Source organism: Pseudonaja textilis, chromosome 2 (genome assembly GCF_049901715.1).
Source record: "Pseudonaja textilis isolate UNSWEBS1 chromosome 2, rPseTex1.2, whole genome shotgun sequence".
NCBI lineage: Eukaryota > Metazoa > Chordata > Lepidosauria > Squamata > Elapidae > Pseudonaja > Pseudonaja textilis.
In genome coordinates this window covers 4395913-4416007 of record NC_141991.1, presented here as the reverse complement: position 1 = coordinate 4416007, position 20095 = coordinate 4395913, and the positions used below count along the sequence as shown (strand labels likewise).

Sequence of the window (20095 nt, the reverse complement as noted above, 5' to 3'; positions counted from 1 at the left end):
TGAGTGGCAAATGTATGTATGCGTGCACGTGCACTTTAGGCACAAAATGACAAAAAGGTTAGCCATCACTGATCTATATGAAGAATCGGACATTAAGTACAGTTTGTTCAGCACAGCATAAACTGTCATCAACAGTAACTGTCATCAACTGTGGACTTCCTCTATATTGGAGACATAGAATAAAATGTTATGGAAATATAGTGAAAATGTACTTTACAGACTCTTGTGTAGATAAAGAGTCTTCAGAAAAAGAGATAAAGGGTAGATAAAGGGCTTTTAGATAGTAAGTAGTTAAAACAGGAAATAGTTTTATTATTAAAATTATATTTCTGCACATATCTTCAACTTTCTTTTTATTTGAAAGCTTTCCTTTTGTGAAATAATGTCTCCATCACCACCCCTGCAGTCAATGAAGTGAAGATACATTTTCTGTCCAAATTCTGCCCAGGTTCCCAGTGCTTTGTGTCTACTGAGTCTGAGTCAATATGGTTATTGATGGTTCCAAAAATTTGGTAATAACTCTTGTGGCAGATAATCAATCACAAACTCCTAGGACTGAAAAGCTTCTCCCATCAATGGTTTCAAAGGTTATTTCACTTCCTCTCTTCATTGCTTCTTCCTATATGTACACTATCCATAAAGGGAAAGGGAAAGGTTCCCTCGCACATACATGCTAATCCTTTCCGGCTCTAGGGGGCGGTGCTCATCTCCGTTTCTAAGCAAAAGAGCCCGTGCTGTCCAAAGACGTCTCCGTGGTCATGTGGCTGGCATGACTAAGTGCCAAAGGCGCAAGGAACGCTGTTACTTTCCCATAAAAGTGTCCCTATTTTTCTACTTGCATTTTTACATGCTTTTGAACTGCTAGGTTGGCAGAAGATGGGACAAGTAACGGGAGCTCACTCCGTTACGCAGTCCTAGGGATTCGAACCGCCAAACTTTCTGATCGACAAGCTGCCACTTGAGCCACTGCGTCCCATACTGTTGTAGAAATAATCCAGCCATTTAAATTTACCTCACAATGCAGACAATTTCATGCAAATACTAAATATTGTGATGTCTCCCTTGAGTTATGTTGTTAATGAATTCTCAAATCAATATAACTTTGCCTGAAAGAAGCACTGAGTTATTTATTTCCTGAATACTGGTGGATCACCCTTGAAATGGTCAGATCATCATGGTTCAATGAACATAAAGTTCCAGAATCCTACAGAAAGTTTACAAACCTAGTTTGTTTCCAGTTGGATTCATTGAGGAACAACAAGATAACTCTTCCTCTGCCATGAACTATTGCTATACCCAGCACTGATGATGTTACCTAGTTTGATGATTAAATGTCTGCAAGAAAACAACCAAGCTCAAAGAACACCAGGGCTCTGTCATTTCAACCCTGAGCTACAAATATTCTCCTCCATTTGTTCCTATACTTTCAACACCCATGTTAGTACAAGCAGAAAACATAATTGAATCTTTTCCCTCTAAGGTTAGATTCTCTCACAAACTATCCCAAGATTTTATTCACAAGGGAAACTAGAACATTGTCCACCAAAGAATATATTTATTATAGTACTAGCGATAGCAGAAGCAAAATCTAAACAGGGAGGAAATCTCTCCTTACACACTTACACAAACTAGAATATACATACGATTGTCAAAAATAATTGAATTAAGCATGTATGTGATGGGTGCCTTGGTTAGTGAAATCAGACATGGAATCCATGAGGCAATGGAACAGAGTTACAAAAATAATAATGTATTTGAGTGAACGATGTATTGTATGAACATAGTAGGTTTCTAAGGATGTTTTTATGGCTTGTCATATATGGGCCTTGCTTCCCAAAGCCTTTGCTCATCTCTCAGTATCTCTGTACTCCTGGGCCTTCTATGGCTGAGTGGAGAGGGTTTTGCCCCTGGGAAAGGGGAAGTTTTGTCTGGTCTATTCAATGCCATTTTTTTTCTCCTATAATCCAGGCTCTATGGATAAACTCCTGTGCATACTCTTATGAGATGCAAGCTGACTGCGTAGCCTGAAACTCATGCCACACTCCATACATTGATATGGTTTCTCTCCAGTGTGGATCCTCTTATGAATAGTGAGAGACCCATTTTCACGGAAGCTCTTTCCGCACTCGGTGCACTGATACGGCTTCTCCCCCGTGTGAATCCTTTTGTGAGAAGTCAGGGACGATCGCATTGTGAAGGTCTTTCCACACTCCATACACTGATACGGTCTCTCACCAGTGTGGATCCTTTTATGGGAAGTAAGGTCACTGCTTCGCTTGAAGCTCTTCCCGCATCCCATGCATTCATACGGTTTCTCTCCTGTGTGGATCCTTTTATGGGAAGTCAGATCACTGCTTAATCGGAAGGTCTTTCCACACTCCGCACAGTTATATGGTTTTTCTCCCGTGTGGATCCTTTGATGAGAGGTAAGCTGACTGTTCAATCGGAAGGTCTTTCCACACTCCATACATTGGTAGGGTTTCTCCCCCGTGTGGATCATTTTGTGGGAAATAAAGCAACCTTCTTTGCTGAAACTCTTTCCACACTCGATACATTTAAATGGTTTCTCCCCCGTGTGAACGCTACTGTGGAAAATAAGGGAATTACTCTGGTTGAAGCTCTTTCCACACTCCAGACACTGATAGGGTTTCTCTCCTGTGTGAATCCTTTTATGGAAAGTAAGAGAACTGCCTCTACTGAAGCTCTTGCCGCATTCAATACATTTATACGGTTTTTCTCCTGTGTGGATGGTTTTATGGCAAATGAGGGCGGAGCTGCCTCGGAAACACTTCCCGCACTCCGTGCACTTGTACGGTTTTTCTCCTGTGTGGATCCTTTTATGGCTGGTGAGGTTACTCCTGTTTTTGAAGCTCTTTCCACACTGCACACATTTGTACGGTTTTTCTCCCGTGTGGATCCTTTGATGGGCCGTAAGGTGACTATTCCATTTGAAGCTCTTGCCACACTGCATACATTTGTAGGGCCTTTCCCCCGAATGGATCATCTGATGGGTCGTAAGGGAGTATCCCTGGCTGAAACTCTTCCCACACTCCATACATTTGTACGGTTTCTCTCCGGTATGGATGGTTCTATGAGACACCAGGGCCGAGCTGTCTCTGAAGCACTTCCCGCACTCCGCGCATTTATATGGTTTCTCCCCTGTATGGATCCTTTTATGGGAAGTAAGATGACTGCTGTTCCGGAACCTTTTCCCACACTCTGTGCATTTATATCGTTTCTCTCCTGTATGGATAGTTTTGTGGCAAGTGAGGGAACTGACGTTGCTGAAACTTTTCCCGCATTCCGCGCAACTATATGGCTTCTCCCCCGTGTGATTCCACATGTGGTATGTCAGCTGACTGCTCAGCCTGAAGCTCTCGCCACACTCTATGCACGTATATGGTTTTTCACCTGAGTGGATCCTTCTGTGAGAAATAAGATGACTCCGTTGCCTAAAGCTCTTCCCACACTCCACACATTTGTAAGGTTTTTCTCCTGTGTGGATCCTATGATGGGATGTCAGGTGACTGCTGCTCCTGAAGCTCTTCCCACACTCCTTGCATTGATAGGGTTTCTCATTGTGAAGCTTCGTCTGGGCGTTAAGCAGACTACCCTGTTTGAAGTTCTTTTTTCCATGCTCTAGATATTTATGCGCTCTTTTGCCTTTTGGCATTGTTTTATGGGAGGCAAGGTTACTGGGCTCACTGAGCTCCTCTCCGGATTCCGTGCCTTTGTAGGAATTCTCCCCAATGTGGATTTCTTGATATGAAGGAGAAGGGAAGGTTTGCCTGCAAGACAATTCAGTGTTTCTGCCTTCATCGTCGTTGTATTCAGCCTCAGTTGCACACTGATTATCTAAGTCCAAGGTATTTGTTAATATTGTCCTATGTAGTAGCCAAGAGTTAGCTCTGTTTTCCATGTGTTCCTGTTGGGTTGAGGACTCAAGTTCTTCCACACACTGGGAAGGGGATGAATTATCTCTCATATACTGAAGGTGGTAATCCTCATGTATCTTTGAGCTCCACTGACATTCAGAAGTCTCCTGTCCCGCTTCTTCCTCCAATGTTTCTGACATCATTGTATCTAGTTTCTGACTGTTCACAGTTTCCTGCTCATCTCCTTCTATGTGGGGAATGAGTGAGAAAAAGAAAGAGAGTGAGAGATAAAAAAGACATGTAAATCTTCTAAGACCTTTCACACAGGAATTGGGCGGGGCATTGAAGATCAACTTCCATTAGTTAAACAGCTACTTCTAAACGGGAGTTGATCAGCATCTGGAAGATTCTCTTTCTACATTGTTCAAACTTATACAATGGTACCTTGGTACTCAGTTGCTTTGAAACTCATCGGTACTCAATGCATTTTGACACCAACATTATTGTGTCACGCTACTCATTGTTTGTTTGCTACTCAACCCACACGCTAGAACTCGTCATTGTTTACCACTTATGACTATATTACACTTGACTTGTCATTATTTACCACTTATAACTGTAGGACTGTAACCTTTTTTGCTTGTATTCTTACAATTTTTGACTGTTTCCTAGTATGATTTGATTGCTTATTGTACCCTATGACTATTATTAAGTATTGTACCTGATGATTCTTGACTCTTGATGAATGTATCTTTACTTGTATGTACACTGAGAGCATCTGCACCAAGACAAATTCATTGTGTGTCTAATCATACTTGGCCAGTAAAGAATTCTATTCTATTCTGTTCTGTTCTGTTCTGTTCTGTTCTATTCTATTCTATTCTATTCTATTCTATTCTATTCTATTCTATTCTACTCTACTCTACTCTACTCTACTCTACTCTACCCTATCCTATCCTATTGTCAGCTGTGACTGAATTGTGACATTATTCCTTATGGAAAAAAAATATTTGGTATTCATCCTTCTTGGTACACATCATACCTCCCGGAACCAATTAATGTTGACTGCCAAGGTACCGCTGTATTAGATTTTGCTTACACAACTATTTCAAATGTTATTTCTTTGCTGGAGTATTTCCCACTGATTTCATGAGCTGTTTTCCCCACCCCCACCCCCACCCAACTTGCTAATAAAGATTTAAACAAGGTACAAAATGGAAGAGGAAAGAAAAAAGTAGCAATGAAAATACATTGTAGTTAAAAGGACTGAGATGCTTCCTGCAAACATTAGAAGTTTGGATTTTAGCCAGCTGGAGCCAATCAATTGAACATGAAACCGTTGCATCTTAGGAGGCTGAATTGGCTAGGAGAAATATTTACCCACCGTTATTGTCAAAAGAATCAGGATTCTATTGTCAAGAATCAAAAGAATTTTTCATAATTGAAAACTCAGGACATTAGAACCACAAATTATATATATTGGATAGGTATGTACATCATCAATCATATCATGTATTCATAACTATGTTTTTACTTATACCTATTATCTTGTAAGCAATTGACTAAAATAAATAAAAAATAATAAAATAAAATATATAAAGTTACATGTCTTGCAAGATTCCCAGAGGATTATAGTGCAAATCTAAAAGTAACTTCTGATGAAAAAGGACCTTTGATGTTCACCAGTAACACTGAATTTGACGTCATTTGACGGGGAGGAGCGAAAGTGTATTTGAATGTCGGGTCTGTATTCTCGTCCCCGAATCCTCTGGTGTTCCTGGTTTGTACAATAATTATCCGTTTGACAACTTGGCACTGATCAAAGGGCTCACCAAATCATTAACGGGAACATTAGGAACTACCAGGATTTTCAAAGAAGATGGACCGAATATAAAAAGGGAGAGAAGAAACATGGACTCAATTGAAAAATATATGAAATATCAACTAGTCCTTATATATAAAAGACTAGTTGAGAGGAAAAGAACTGCACGCTTGGGTGGAAATGATGAGATCCTGAAAAGGAAAGAAGGAGAAAATTTCGGGGACGTGTAGGGATTTTTGCTTGATTAGTTCTTATTTGCTTTCAATTCCATCATGAACTCAAGAGAAGGAAGGGTCCTTACCCAGAGGAGTCACATTTCTAGAATTTTCCATCATGACTTCCCCAAGGAGGGATTTCTGCATGGAATCTAGCAGAGCCCACTCCTCCTTTGTGAAACACACTGCTACCTCCTGGAAGGACACGGCACGCTGAAAAGAGAAGAAGAACATTCCTGCTTAACTGAGAAAACTCAAGGAAGTTTTGACACAAAGGCCCAGCACAAGTATTATTACTATATATCCATCATGCTATTCCCTGTTGGGGTAAGCAACATTTTGCAAAAAGGCAAAAAGAGAAATGAGATGATCTCACAGATCGGGGGTCCCCAAACTTGACAACTTTTTAAGACTTGTGGACTTCAACTCCCAGAATTCTCCAGCCGGCTGGAGAATTCTGGGAATTGAAGTCCACAGGTTTTAAAGCTGAAGTCCACAAGTCTTAAAAGTTGCCAAGTTTAGGGACCCCTGCCACAGATATTGGCTTCTGTGACCCTTCATGTCATAGCTTAGAACAATCAAGGCTATTACAACATGAACTATAGTGTCAGAACTGTCACCTTGCACACTTGCCCTTCGCTTAGCGGCAGTCTGCCGTGAACTCTGGGGAGAAGAGGAGGAGGAGAATTTGTGGGGGTAATGGTTCATTGTACCTGCCAGAGACATGGGTTCAAGGTCAGATAACGGGGAAAAGAATGAAGCTGCATACCAGCCCACACTTTCGAAAACATCTCCTTTGAATTTGATTGGACGAGGGGCAAGCGACTGGAAGCACGTAAGGGAGGCAGAATTAACACTTGGGGATTTGGCCGTGCGATTTTCAGTCCTGGCTTTGCACGACTGTATTTCACTTGACCTTCAGTAAATGATATCTTTCTCAACAAATGGAGCCAAGGGTCATTTTTTTTACTTAAGGTTCAAGTTGAGGCTGGTCTGACATGTAGTAATTGTCAGCCCTGACACTCCCGGTGCCGTTCCAACTCTACAGAATGTGAAGATTACGTTACTTTTTAAGCAAAGTTGTTGCGAAGCTGGTCGGCCTGAAGTTGGCCTGAAGTTGCTGAGAACCCTGGAGGAAGCAGATTATTTTGGTCTGTTTAGGTAGGATTCAGTCGGGAGACAACCTTGGTGGAGACCTGTGGCAAAACCAGGCTGGAGGTGGTACATTTTCCCTTGTTCTTCTTAATGTCTCAGCATCTTTTAATGCCGTCAACTATGATAGCCTTCTTGGAGATGGGAGCTGAGAGAACTATTTTCTGGTGGTGCTCTTCCTTCAGGGCTGGTTTCAGACAATATTAATTGGGTGGCCCTTTGCGGGATGCCACAAGACTTGGTGCTCTCACCTCTCCTGTTCAACACCCACGTGAAACCACTGGGTTTTGATCCCAGGCTGGGCAAATGAGGTTGTCCAAGTCTTGCCCTTCTGCCTTAAGGCTGCAAAGGGCTGGATGGAAAGGAGCTGTCTTCAACTCAGTCTTATCAAGATTAGTTGGCTGTGGTTGCTAGGGCCACTTCGATCCAGGGAGATTGTAACTTTGATCCTGGGTGAATTTGTCCTTCCCCCTTCAAGGATGGTGCAAAATCCGGGGGTCATGTTTGATTTACATCTCCTGCTCAACGAGCAGATGGCACCGTAGCCAAAGTTGTCTTTGTGCAGGTTCAATTAGTGCACCAATTCAAGAGCCGTGGTGGCACAGGGGTTCGAATGCAATACTGGCAGGCTACTTCTGCAGACTGGCGGCCGCCAGCAGTTCAATTCTCATCAGCTCAAGGCTGACTCAGCCTTCCATCCTTCCGAGGTCAATAAAACGAGGACCCCGATTGTTGGGGGCAAGAGGCTGACTCTGTAAATTGTTTATAGAGGTCTGTAAAGCATTGCGAAGCGCTATATCAGTCTAAGCGCTATTGTTAATTGTGTTCTTTCCTGGATGAGGACACCCTCCATTCATTCATGCTCCGGTGATCTTGACTACTGCAGTGCTCTCTATGTAGTGCTGCTCTTGGAAGCTTCAACTGGTCCAGAATGGCATGAGCAGTGATGAAAACGCCTTGGTACACCCATCGTAGGACCTCTGTTTAGTTTTGTGATCTGCACTGCTGCCGATTTGCTTCTGGATGGAATTCAAGGTGCTGGCTATGACTTATAAAGCCCTACATGGCCTTAGGACCCAGTTATTTGAGGCATCCTGGATTTCCCATTATGCCTTCCCAGCTGATGAGAGCTGATAGTGTATTTTGGGGTCCCTTCTTAAACAGTGTCATATTTCAAGACCCAGGAGGTCTCTCTGAAATCTGTTTTTTGAAGTATATACACGGCAGTGTGAATCCACAACTGCCTTCCATCACGGTCCTGTATTCTGCATGAGTCAAAAAGAGGGTTGTGAAAATATTTGCAGACCCCTCACATCCTGGACATAAACTGTTTCAACTCCTTCCCTCAAAAGGACACTATAGAGCACTGCACGCTAGAACAACTAGACACAAGGACAGTTTTTTTTCCGAACGCCATCACTCTGCTAAACAAATAATTCCTTCAACATTGTCCAAAGACAATGCATTCGACAATGCATTCGAACCCCTGTGCCACCACGGCTCTTGAATTGGTGCACTAATTGAAGCTGCACAAAGACAACTTTAGAAAGTCTGCAGTACTATTACTATTAATCTTCCCATCACTCCTTATCACCCATCCTCTCCCACCTGTGACTGTATGACTGTAACTTTGTCGCTTGTATCCTTACAATTTTTATTGACTGTTTCCTAGTATGATTCAATTGCTTATTGTACCCTATGACTATTATTAAGTGTTGAACCTGATGATTCTTGATGAATGTATCTTTTCCTTTATGTACACTGAGAGCATTTGTACCAAGACAAATTCCTTGTGTGTCCAGTTGCACTTGGCCAATAAAGAATTCTAAATTTAAATCTAAAAATGTAGCTGCTTAAATGGACTCTGGAGGATGGTAGGGGACGGAAGGACTGGAGGAACGTTGTCCACGGGGTCGTGGTGGGTCGGACATCACTTCGCAAACAACAACAAAGCAATGTGGCCTTTTAAACTGGTGGATAGGTATTTTTTCAGTACACACATTTCCTAAGTATCTGTCCAAGATATTTCAGTCCCAAAGGTACTTTTTCAGGAGGCAATTTTGAGAAACGAAACATCTTCGAAGAAAAAATCAGAAAGTCCAGTTGTCTCTTGAAAAAGCACCTTTGGGACATCCATGACTTGGGTGACTGAGAATTGCAGTAGACATTTAAGATATTTCGGTGTTACACACAGCGTGCTGATCATCGTTGGGGCCGCCACAGCTAGTTTATGCCATAATCTTTCCATTTTAATTTTCAGATCTTGATGATACTTTGTGCTCTACTCCAGTTCTTGTCATCTGTTCTATTATCCTCTGGTAGTGCCACATCAATTATCCACCCTTAACTTCTTTTCAACCACAATCAAATCTGGGGTTGTTGTGAGCTAAGACTTTATCAGTTTGTGTTCAGAGATCCCATAATATTTTAACCTGCTCGTTTTTTTAATTACTTTTTCAACTCCCGCCAATTTTTCATTACCGGCATTATTATAAATAATCAAACCTTAGTAAGGCCACACCTGGAATACTGCAACCAATTTAGGCCACCATACTACAAAAAAGATGTTGAGACTTTGGAAAAAGTTCAGAGGAAAGCAACTAAGATGATTAAAGGCCTGGAGATTAAACCATATGAAGAATGGCTGCAGGATTTGAGTTTGGCTAGTCTAAGAGATAAGAAGGATTAGGAGTAACATGATAGCAATATTCCAGTATTTGAGGGACTGCTACAAAGAAGAGGGGGTCAAATTATTCTCCAAAGCACCAGAGGGCAGGACAAGAAACAATGGTTGGAAACTAATCAAAGAGAGAAGCAACCTGGAATTAAGGAGAAACATCCTAAGAGTGAGGACAATTAACCAGTGGAACAACTTGCCACTAGAAATCATGGGCACTCAGTGGAAGGTTTTTAAGAAGAGAACCAGACAGCCACTTATCTGAAATGGTATAGGTTCTCCTGCTTGAGCAAGGGGCTGGACTAGAAGACCTCTAAAGTCCCTTCCAGTTCTATTCCTATTCCTAATTCTTATTCTATCCTATTTATATTATTCTGAGGTGTTTTTTTTTCCAGAGTTATGCAGAATAGATATTGAATAACTGAAACCAGCAGCCTTAATGACATCTGTGCCATAGGCAGCATTCCCAGCTAACAGTAAAAAGCAGTTGTGGTCATTATTCACAAATTTAGTCCATGAAGTTGAACCAAAGCAAAAATTTTGGATTGATTTCAAAGCCAGAAAACATTGATCCAGCATTCTGCGAATCTACAATTGCTGTAGTTCATACACTGAAGACAGACAGCCAATTCTAATTAAAAATAAGAACGAAAAGTAGGATTGTATTTGCTAAGAATTGGAAAAATGATAAAATACCTATGCAGGAGGGAAGTTATTACAAAAATTATGGACTGTGCTGAGTAAATAAGTAAATTGACATTTGAAATTAGAGAAGAAGAAGATAAACAATTTTATATGATATAGGATTTGTTTTATCAATGGTTGGAAAAAAAGACATGGTAATGTAATAGATTAGATAATTCTGTGATAGAAATTTAATAGACTGATATAAAACATAATATAGACTTCTATAACCATTGGTTGAAAGTATAACATACATTTTAAGATAAAATTTGGAATATCTCGTATAAAATGATGGAATAAATAGTTTAGTCATGGACGATTAATAACTGATAAATATATAAGCATATGTTAGTTTGGCAACGTACTTACTAACAACCCATTGCAATGAGGTCCAGAGATAGTAGCTAAGTCCAGTGAGGAATAGCTATCATTGGTGGCCCTGATTTGAGATTTACCACCTTCTTTTATACCCTTTTTCTGAAGGAAGGATTAATAACTGATAAATATATAAGCATACGTTAGTTTGGCAATGTGAAAATTGATATAAATTGTGAGTAATGAGTACAAAAGGATAGCACAAAAGATGCGTAACCAACTGACACACTGTATGTATATAAAATGGAAGATGTTTTTATGTTTTGTTTGTTTAAAAATAAAAACTCTTTAAAAAAAAGAACAAAAACTTGTCTATTGCAAGGACTAAAACTGAGAAAACCATCCAAAACTGTGGCACCTTAATGCCAGGGTTTGTGTATGGATCAAGACTTTGATTGATAAGAGGATAAATTCTACTTTTTAAATAAAACCACTCATACTGCATTGAAGGGATCACAGCACCAGGCCCCCCTCTCTCTCTGGGATTGGGCCTGTTGGATCTTTGATGTGATGCTGGAGATACAGGCCAGATTAGGAAGTTAATAAACAGATAACAGATAATCAGAGTTGGAAGGGACCTTATAGGTCCATCACGGCAAACCTACAGCACACGTACCGGAAGTGGCACGAAGAGCCATCTTTCAGGGAATGCCAGCTGTCGCCCGTTGCTCTTCGGAAGCCGAGCCTTCCGTTTCCGGTGCGCACATGTATGCTGGCTAGCGGGTCTTTGTGCTTGCGTGCACGCCAGAAACCAAGAGACCAAGTGGCCAGTGCGCATGCACGCGCTGGAAACCGGGAGCTCAGCTTCTTGGCATGCGCAAGTGCTCTTCCAGTTTCCGGCGCTTCCCCACGAGCGCATGCGCATCCGTTTCAGCACTCGGTGCCGAAAAGGTTCGCCAACCCTGTATATAGATCATCTAGTCCAACCCCCTGCCCAAGCAGGAGGCCCTACAAGAAGGTAAGAGGCAACCAACTTTTATGCTATCGCCAGGAAAATCGCATGGATCTCTCCATGAAGTCAACAGAAGCTAAGTCAATGTAATAGATTTGCAAGCTGAAGTGTCGGTTGACAAGGCTTCCTGGATCCAATCTTTCACCAAGATACCCTAAAAGATTGTATCTCGGCTATCTGTGATCTATTGAAGTATTTGGTGTATCTGTGAATGTTTTGGGAAACATCTGTCCGGCCAAGTTGAACATAACACATACTGTATATGCCGTTTTGATTCCCGCGACGGGAATTATTATGGTGTCTTTCATGAACTGGAGGTTTCCTTATCGCAAATTTTAGCTGCTGAGGTTTCTCCTACCTGAGCTGGCAAATGAATTGCTCTTGCTGCTCCACTGGAAGCTTCCAGAAGGCCCACCGATGTCGCAAGGTCCCCTACAAAATAAAGGGAATGCAAAGAGAATTTGTTAACGATTTCCGGAGCAGCTCAATAGAAAAAGCACCTTCCAAATTGAAGTGACTTCTACGAAACCGGAAGATGACAGAAGTCTGGAATTCTTGAAAAGGTCTGCGGAAGGAAGAAAGGATAGTCTGGGACATTGAGAAAAAGGGGAATTGAAAGTGGCAGATAGCAATTTGGAATGCACCTACAGGTGGGTGTTAATTGACAGTCAGTGCGAGTGGATAAGGAGGTACACACAATAAGATTACATACTTCAGGATAGGCTTCAGAAAAAGGGTATAAAAGAAGGTGGTAAATCTCAAATCAGGGCCACCGATGATAGCTATTCCTCGCTGGACTTAAGCTACTATCTCTGGACCTCATTGCAATGGGTTGTTAGTAAGTACGATCTTACTGAAATGTTGTAACGTCGTGATGGCTTTTCATGTTCCAAATGGCTCAAGAACTAAAACTCTGATCTCAAAGTAAGATTTATTTTTTTTTGCTTGTGGTTTGTATTTCTTTGACTGAATTATTTTTATAACAGTCACGTACCTGGTCAGATATCTTGAGCTTCTTCCTCCCGAAGATGATCTTCCTAAATAACGTCACCCGAGAAGGAAGCGATGGTTCCCCCTTTGCTTTGGGCCCACTTGGGTCCACCGGACTGGGGGCCTCCCTGCACGTCAAGACCTAAAAGAAAAATTAGGGGGCTGGACCACGGGAAAGGAAGAGTTCTCCTCTTCAGTCACAGACAATCCGTCCCCACAATCCCCTCTAAGTAGGGATGGCGGAGAGGGTTTTTTTGACTTTCCATCCCGGTAAGATTTCTAAAGACATGGTGAAATTCGATGGAAGAGACTACTACCTGTAAGCTCCCCGTTGAACGGCGGGAGTCGGCCTTCTCCGAGCTCGGTTGTTTTCTTGCCGACGCTTCATTACCAAACTCCGTTAACGTCATCAGTGCTGGCCGGGTAGCACTGTAGCTACCGCAGCACTGACGACGTTCCCTCGTTCGGTAATGAAACGTCGGCAAGAAAACAACAACAACGAAGCGCCCGACAACGACCTTTTCTTCTATTAGAATTCTGGTGAAGACTTTTTAGCGGAACTAAGAATGATGTTTCCTCTACGGGGGGGGGACATGTCCCCTTACCTGCCCCTCACTGTCCTCTGCCTGACTCAGGAGAAAACCTTCTGGCCAGAGCCAACGCCTGGGAGCTGTCCTCGGCTCCTTATTCCCTCACCCAGTTGGGCATCTCTAGGGGAAGGACCACCAGGAAGTACTCCAAGACCACCAGATCCGAGCCTCGGTGTTCGGGCTTCAGCCCCAGGGAAACCCATCGGGGGTCTCTCGGCCTCCAGGAAGCGGAAGCCCCCCTCAACGGCTGGTCCTGAGGGACACCGTTTCTCCTTCCAGGATCTCCCGCCTCGCCTTCTGGCCAAGCTTTCCCCCACCTCAACCCCCAACTCCCCCACCGCCGGGGGTCTCTCCACCCTTTGTGCTTTGCCGGCGGTACATCGTTGGCTTCCATCTTCTTGGGAACACCAAAAATCTTGGAAGTTCTCGGCCAAAGGAAGGACCAGATCTGCTGGAAGACTTGGGGAGTGGGGGGTGGGGGGGTTTCCCCTAACAAGCTGGGAGGGGGGGGTCTTCCCTTCCCCCCAAAAAAGGCCTCTCTTGGCCCACCACTCTCTTTGCTTCCCCCCCTTCTGCAGGAGGGATCCAGGCCCAAAGAGGGGGGGGGGCTCCGCCTCATTGGGAGGGGGGGGCTCTCTTGCAAGCAGCCCTTCCGGCTCCCCTCCCTCCTTCTCCAGCAGCCCCCGCCCCCCTCCAAGGAGGGAAGGGTGGTCCCCCGTGCAGCGGGCAGGGGTCTTTCCTCCCCCCCCACAACCCTCACCGCCCACCCACCCCCCAAAATCCCCGTCTCTGATCATGCAAAAGCCCTGCCGACCCACCTCCGGAGGGATCCCGGATGGCAGCTCTGCTTCCTCCCCCACCCCGGCTCGGCTCTTGCGGGGAGGGGCCCTCTCCCCTCCCTCCTTCCCCGGGGGGGGATCCTCCCTTTTTTGGCCCAGGAGGGTTAAAGCCAGGAAGTGGGGCGCCCTTAAGAGAGGCGGAGCCCTCCTTCCCAGCGCCTCCTCTTCCTCCCGCCGGCTGCAGCCACATCTGGACGGCGGCCAAGGGCGCCCCCTGCCGGTCCTTCTGCGCCCCCCCCTTACACACACACACACACACACACACACACACACACACACACACACACACACACACACACACACACACACCCTTGCAGATCCTCCCTGGCTTTGAGACACAGGAGTGGGGGAGGGGGGTGGATGGGGGGGTCGGGAATTGTGCTCGCCTTTAAATGGGCCTTTGGGGAAAGGGGGAGGGAAGACCCCCTCCCCTCCTCCTCCTGCTTCACTTAGTGGGGGGGCGGGCGGCGAGGGACCGTGAATGTCTTCTCACCCCCAAAAAACTGAGGGGAGCCCCCTCCCCCCTTCCCTTCCCCACCCGCGCCATTGTGGTATATGGTTAAGATGAGGCTGGGTTGGGGAGGGGGCGGTGGGGGGGGGGAGAGCTTGCTTTCTTCGGCCTTTCTGGCTGCCACCGCTGCGTTTATCAAACGTGAGGAAGGAAGGAAGGAAGGAAGGAGAGGAACTGAGGGAGGAAGGAAGACAGAGGAGGAGGGAGGGGGAAGGGGAGGAAGGAAGAAAAGGAAGGAAGGAGGGAGAGGGAGGGAGGGGAGGAGGAAGAAGGAGAGGAAGGGGGAAGGGGAAGGGAAGGACGGAGGTGGGAGGGAGGGAGGAGAAGGGAAAGGAGGGAGGGAGGGAGGGAGGGAGAAAGGAAGGAAGGAGAAGAACTGAGGGAGGAAGGAAGACAGAGGAGGAGGGAGGGGGAAGGGGAGGAAGGAAGGAAGAAAAGGAAGGAAGGAGGGAGAGGGAGGGAGGGAGGGAGGAAGAAGGAGAGGAAGGAGGAAGGGGAAGGACGGAGGTGGGAGGGAGGGAGGAGAAGGGAAAGGAGGGAGGGAGGGAGGGAGAAAAGGAAGGAAGGAGAGGAACTGAGGGAGGAAGGAAGACAGAGGAGGAGGGAGGGGGAAGGGAGGAAGGAAGGAAGAAAAGGAAGGAAGGAGGGAGAGGGAGGGAGGGAGGAAGAAGGAGAGGAAGGGGGAAGGGAAGGACGGAGGTGGGAGGGAGGGAGGAGAAGGGAAAGGAGGGAGGGAGGGAGGGAGAAAAGGAAGGAAGGAGAGGAACTGAGGGAGGAAGGAAGACAGAGGAGGAGGGAGGGGGAAGGGGAGGAAGGAAGGAAGAAAAGGAAGGAAGGAGGGAGAGGGAGGGAGGGAGGGAGGAAGAAGGAGAGGAAGGGGAAGGGGAAGGACGGAGGTGGGAGGGAGGGAGGAGAAGGGAAAGGAGGGAGGGAGGAAGGGAGAAAAGGAAGGAAGGAGAGGAACTGAGGGAGGAAGGAAGACAGAGGAGGAGGGAGGGGGAAGGGGAGGAAGGAAGGAAGAAAAGGAAGGAGGGAGGGGGAGGGAGGGAGGGAGGAAGAAGGAGAGGAAGGGGGAAGGGGAAGGACGGAGGTGGGAGGGAGGGAGGAGAAGGGAAAGGAGGGAGGGAGGAAGGGAAAAGGAAGGAAGGAGAGGAACTGAGGGAGGAAGGAAGACAGAGGAGGAGGGAGGGGAAGGGAGGAAGGAAGGAAGAAAAGGAAGGAAGGAGGGAGAGGAGGGAGGGAGGGAGGAAGAAGGAGAGGAAGGGGAAGGGAAGGACGGAGGTGGGAGGGAGGGAGGAGAAGGGAAAGGAGGGAGGGAGGAAGGGAGAAAAGGAAGGAAGGAGAGGGAGGGAGGAAGGGGAAGGAAGGAGGAGGAAGGGAGGGAGGAAGAAGGAGGGAGGGAAAGGGGAGGGAGGGAAGAAAGGAGGAGAGGGGAAGGAGAGAGGGGAAGGGAGGGAGGAGGAAGGAAGGAAGGAAAGGGAGAAGGAAGGGGAGAGGGAGGGAGGAAGAAGGAAAGGAAGGGGAAGGAAGAGGAAGGAAGGAGGAGGGAGGGAGGGAGGAAGAGGGAGGAGGGAGGGGGAAGGAAGAGGAGAGGGGAAAGGAGGGAGGGGAAGGAGGAAGGAAGGAAAGAAGGGAGAAAAGGAAGGAAGGAGGGAGAGGGAGGGATGGAGGAAGGGAGGAAGAAGGAGAGGAAGGGGGAAGGGGAGGGAGGAAGGAAGGAGGACAGGGAGGGAGGAAGAAGGAGAGGGGGGAAGGAGGGAGGGGGAAGGGGAGGGAGGAAGGAAGGAGGACAGGGAGGGAGGAAGAAGAGAGGGGGAAGGAGGGAGGGGGAAGGGGAGGGAGGAAGGAAGGAAGGAAAGAAGGGAGAAAAGGAAGCAAGGGGAGAGGAAGGGGGAAGGAGGAGGAAGGAAGGAGGAGGAAGGGAGGGAGGAAGAAGGAGGGAGGGGAAAGGGGAGGAAGGAAGAAAAGGAAGGAAGGGAGAGGGGGGGAGGAAGTGGGAGGAGAGGGAAAAGGAGGGAGGAAGGAAGGGAGAAAAGGAAGGGAGGAAGAGGGAGGGAAGGAGAGGAAGAGGGAGGAGGGGAAGGGGGAAGGGAAGAGGAGAGACAGGGAGGGAGGGAGAAGGAGAGGAAGGAGGAAAGAGGGAAGGATAAGGGAGGAGGAGGGAGGAAGGAGGAGGGAGGGAGGGGGGAAAGGAGGGAGGGGGAAGGAGGAAGGAAGGGAGAAAAGGAAGGAAGGAGGGAGAGAGGGAGAGAGAGGGAGGATGAAAGAGAGAGGAAGGAAGGAAGGCAGTAGCAATGTTGAGAATGAGAAATCCAGGACTTTGGCAGAATTTTTGCATGCTTGGGCAAAGAAGTTATTCTGGAGGCTACATTATCTGTTGGATCACGTATCATTAAGTCATATTTGACTCCTAGTGACCCCGGTCAGATGTTTGTCCATAAGGATCTAACCTTAACCAGGCCCTTTCCTTCCTCCCTTCCCAGTATCAGATCTGGGTCCCCAGTAAGAACATTTGAGCCTGTAGTCTGACCCAAGCCTCGTTCGAACCAAACAAACACCAAACAGAGATAAAAGCAAAAAAACTTTTTAATGCTTCTCCGTGAATTCTGTTCATTCCCAGTAACGCTCTAGTCAAAACGAATTGTCCCAGATAAGAACAAGCCTTGCCAAGGTTGTGCAAGGCTGCCAAGAACACTAGAGTAAATTGCAAAGAAACCATCAAAACCCAAAGTCTCCAAACACAAACCAGGATAGACCAAACTTCCACAAGACTTGAAGTGCAAAAACGTCTTTGCTTCCTGCAAAGGACTCCGGTTTCTCCGCTGGCTTTTCTCTCTTAAGGGAGCGGCCGTGACCTTGCAGCTTTACTCCCGAGTCGCCCGTGCTGCTGCAGCTACTCTTTCCTTCAAGCAGCCCTGCATGCACACGCGCACTGGGCGCAGGCTCCTCGGGGACCTCTTCATCCCTGCTGCCGGCCTCCACAATCTCCGAAGGCAGCACTCCACTCTCTGATGGTCCTGGCTCCATCCCTGCATCACACGCAGGCCCGTCATCTGAGTCCTCGCTCTCCGAGACCTCAGCCGTCCGCACCTGCTGCTGGCGAACCACAACGGCCTGTTTTTTTTGTGCCTTGGGGTGAGGACTCTGGCTTTGGTTTGTTCAATGATCTAATTCATCTAATGATGATGTAATTTAGATGGTGTAATTTAAATTAGATTATATCTAATTTAACTGCCTAAGTGAGATGATCTAATTTCGTCTACCAAAGTCAAATTAATGTAGATAAAAGAGAAACCAAATGCAACAATAGGTGGTACCTGGCTCAATACCAGTCATGGTGCAGGATCTTGGTAGTCCTAGTGGACGGTCATGTAAATATGAGCCAATAGTGTGCGGCAATAGCGGAAAAGACATTACTATCCTACAATCCATTATTGCAGGCCAATTCTGCCGACTGCCGGCAGTTCGATCCTGACCAGCTCAAGGTTGACTCAACCTTTGATCCTTCCGAGGTCGGTAAAATGAGGACTCGGATCGTTGGGGGCCACCGCTGTAAACCGCTTTGAGCGGGCTGTAAAAGCACTGTGAAGCGGTATATAAGTCTAAGTACTATCGCTACCATGTGAAGTTCTAGTTCTTCTGTGGAATACTGGAGGCTAAAATAATATGAAATACTGGATCCAGTTTTGGTTGAGATGTTGAGAAGGAGTCTAGAAAAAGTACAGAGAAGAGCAACCAAGATGATTAGGGGACTGGAGAGTAAAAGATATGAAGAACGGTTGCAGGAACTGGACCTGGCTAGTCTAGTGAAGAGAAGGACCACGGGAGATAGAATAGCAGTCTTCCAATATTTGAGGGGCTGCCACAGAGAGGAGGAAGGGGGTCAAGCTATTTTCTAAAATGCCTGTAGGCCAGACAAGGAATAATGGATGGAAACTGAACAAGGAGAGATTCAAAAGATATTAGATTAAAATCCACACATGGCTGGAAAAAATGACAAAGAAACATATAGATTTTAAACCAGAGATTATTTTTATTGGGGATATTACCAGAAATATACAGTAGGGAATTGAAATATTTGATTGTATTAACAGCGTCTAGGATTGTATTTGCTAAAAAATGGAAAAATGAGAAAATACCAATGAAGGAAGAAAGTTATTAGGAAAATAATGGAATGTGCTGAAATGAGTAAATTAACATTTGAAATTAAAGAACAAGAAGATAAACAGTTTTATAAGATATGGGATCTATTTTATCAACGGTTAGAAAACAAAATATGGTAATGAAGTATGTAGAATTTTACAACACAAGGAGAATAGAATTACATAGAATATAATAATATAAAGATGTACTATCATTGGATGGATTTAGGATGATAACATTGTTATATTATAAAGTAATTTAAAATTTTGAATACTCGCATAAACATGAAGGAATAATAGCTTAGAATTAATGATTAATAATGATAATAATGTATACATATATATTTGATTGATAATATGAGAATCTATATAAATAATTGTAAGCGAGGACTACGGAGAGGATGCACGAAAAATTTGTAACCAACCGACACACTGTATGCAAGCAATTGGAAGATGGTTTTATGTTTGTGTATGTTTGTCTAAAAATAAAAAAAATCTTTAAAAAAAAGGAAATAAGGAGAAATTTTCTGACAGTGAGAGCAATCAACCAATGGAACAGAAGTTTCCCTCAAAAGTTGCCCTCCTCTTTATATTATTATATTCTATGTAATTCTATTCTCCTTGTGTTGTAAAATTCTACATATTTCATTACCATATTTTGTTTTCTAACCATTGATAAAATAGATCCCATATCTTATAAAACTGTTTATCTTCTTGTTCTCTAATTTCAAATGTTAAGTTGCCCTCATCACTTGAGACTTTCAAGAAGAGATTGGACTGCCATCTGTCAGAAATGGTGCAGGGTCTCCTGCTTGGGCGGGGGGTTGGACTAGATGACCTACAAGGTCCTTTCCAACTGTATTATTCTGTGTTCTTTGTTTAGCTAGAGGCCCACATGATTTTCAAAGGTCTTCTCCAATAGCAATAATCAAATGCATCAATGCTCTTTCCCCAAATCCAACTTGTGCCCCCAATAGAGTGTCATGGCTTGTAATATAGAACATAGAATAGTTGGATTGAAAAGAACCTCGGAGCTTTTGCCGTCCAATGCGCTACCCTTGGCAGGAGATGCTATACCAGTGATAGCTAACCTTTTTGTCTTGGGTGCTGAAAGTGGCGCATGCCTGCACCCATAACGCAATGCATGCATGACCCCCACGCCCCTGTACATGCACGTGCAACCCCTGCATTCCCCGCCCCCTGCACATGAGAACATGTCCCGGCATGCGCCCTGCTCCCTGCATACGCACAGCAGATCCCCGAAAATCAGC

At 45.3% G+C, this 20095-nt stretch overlaps 1 protein-coding gene across 3 annotated transcripts; it reads right to left on the bottom strand.

Moving 5' to 3' along the window:
• Positions 1 to 288: 288 nt before the first annotated feature.
• LOC113450364 (uncharacterized) lies at positions 289 to 14330 on the bottom strand. Of its 3 annotated transcripts, none has more exons than XM_087927934.1 (5): positions 14151 to 14330; positions 12747 to 12884; positions 12111 to 12184; positions 5999 to 6125; positions 289 to 4122 (listed from the first exon to the last, which is right to left on the bottom strand). In XM_087927934.1, exons 4-5 carry the CDS (start codon positions 6057 to 6059, stop codon positions 1958 to 1960), a joined length of 2226 nt encoding a protein of 741 aa, XP_087784060.1. In that variant the 5' UTR covers positions 6060 to 6125; positions 12111 to 12184; positions 12747 to 12884; positions 14151 to 14330; the 3' UTR covers positions 289 to 1957. The 3 variants fall into 3 exon arrangements, with proteins under 3 accessions (XP_087784060.1, XP_087784059.1, XP_087784061.1); XM_087927933.1 differs by having other exon boundaries at positions 12747 to 12870; XM_087927935.1 differs by lacking the exon at positions 5999 to 6125 and having other exon boundaries at positions 12747 to 12870.
• Positions 14331 to 20095: the final 5765 nt, after the last annotated feature.

Bases quoted from the DNA above. Each gene is read 5' to 3' on its own strand.
- LOC113450364 (XM_087927934.1), bottom strand. From the start codon at position 6,059: ATGCAGAAATCCCTCCTTGGGGAAGTCATGATGGAAAATTCTAGAAAT. The intron at 4,123-5,998 runs GTAAGGACCCTT...TTCCCCACATAG, and splicing joins TAGAAATGTGACTCCTCTGG to AAGGAGATGAGCAGGAAACT.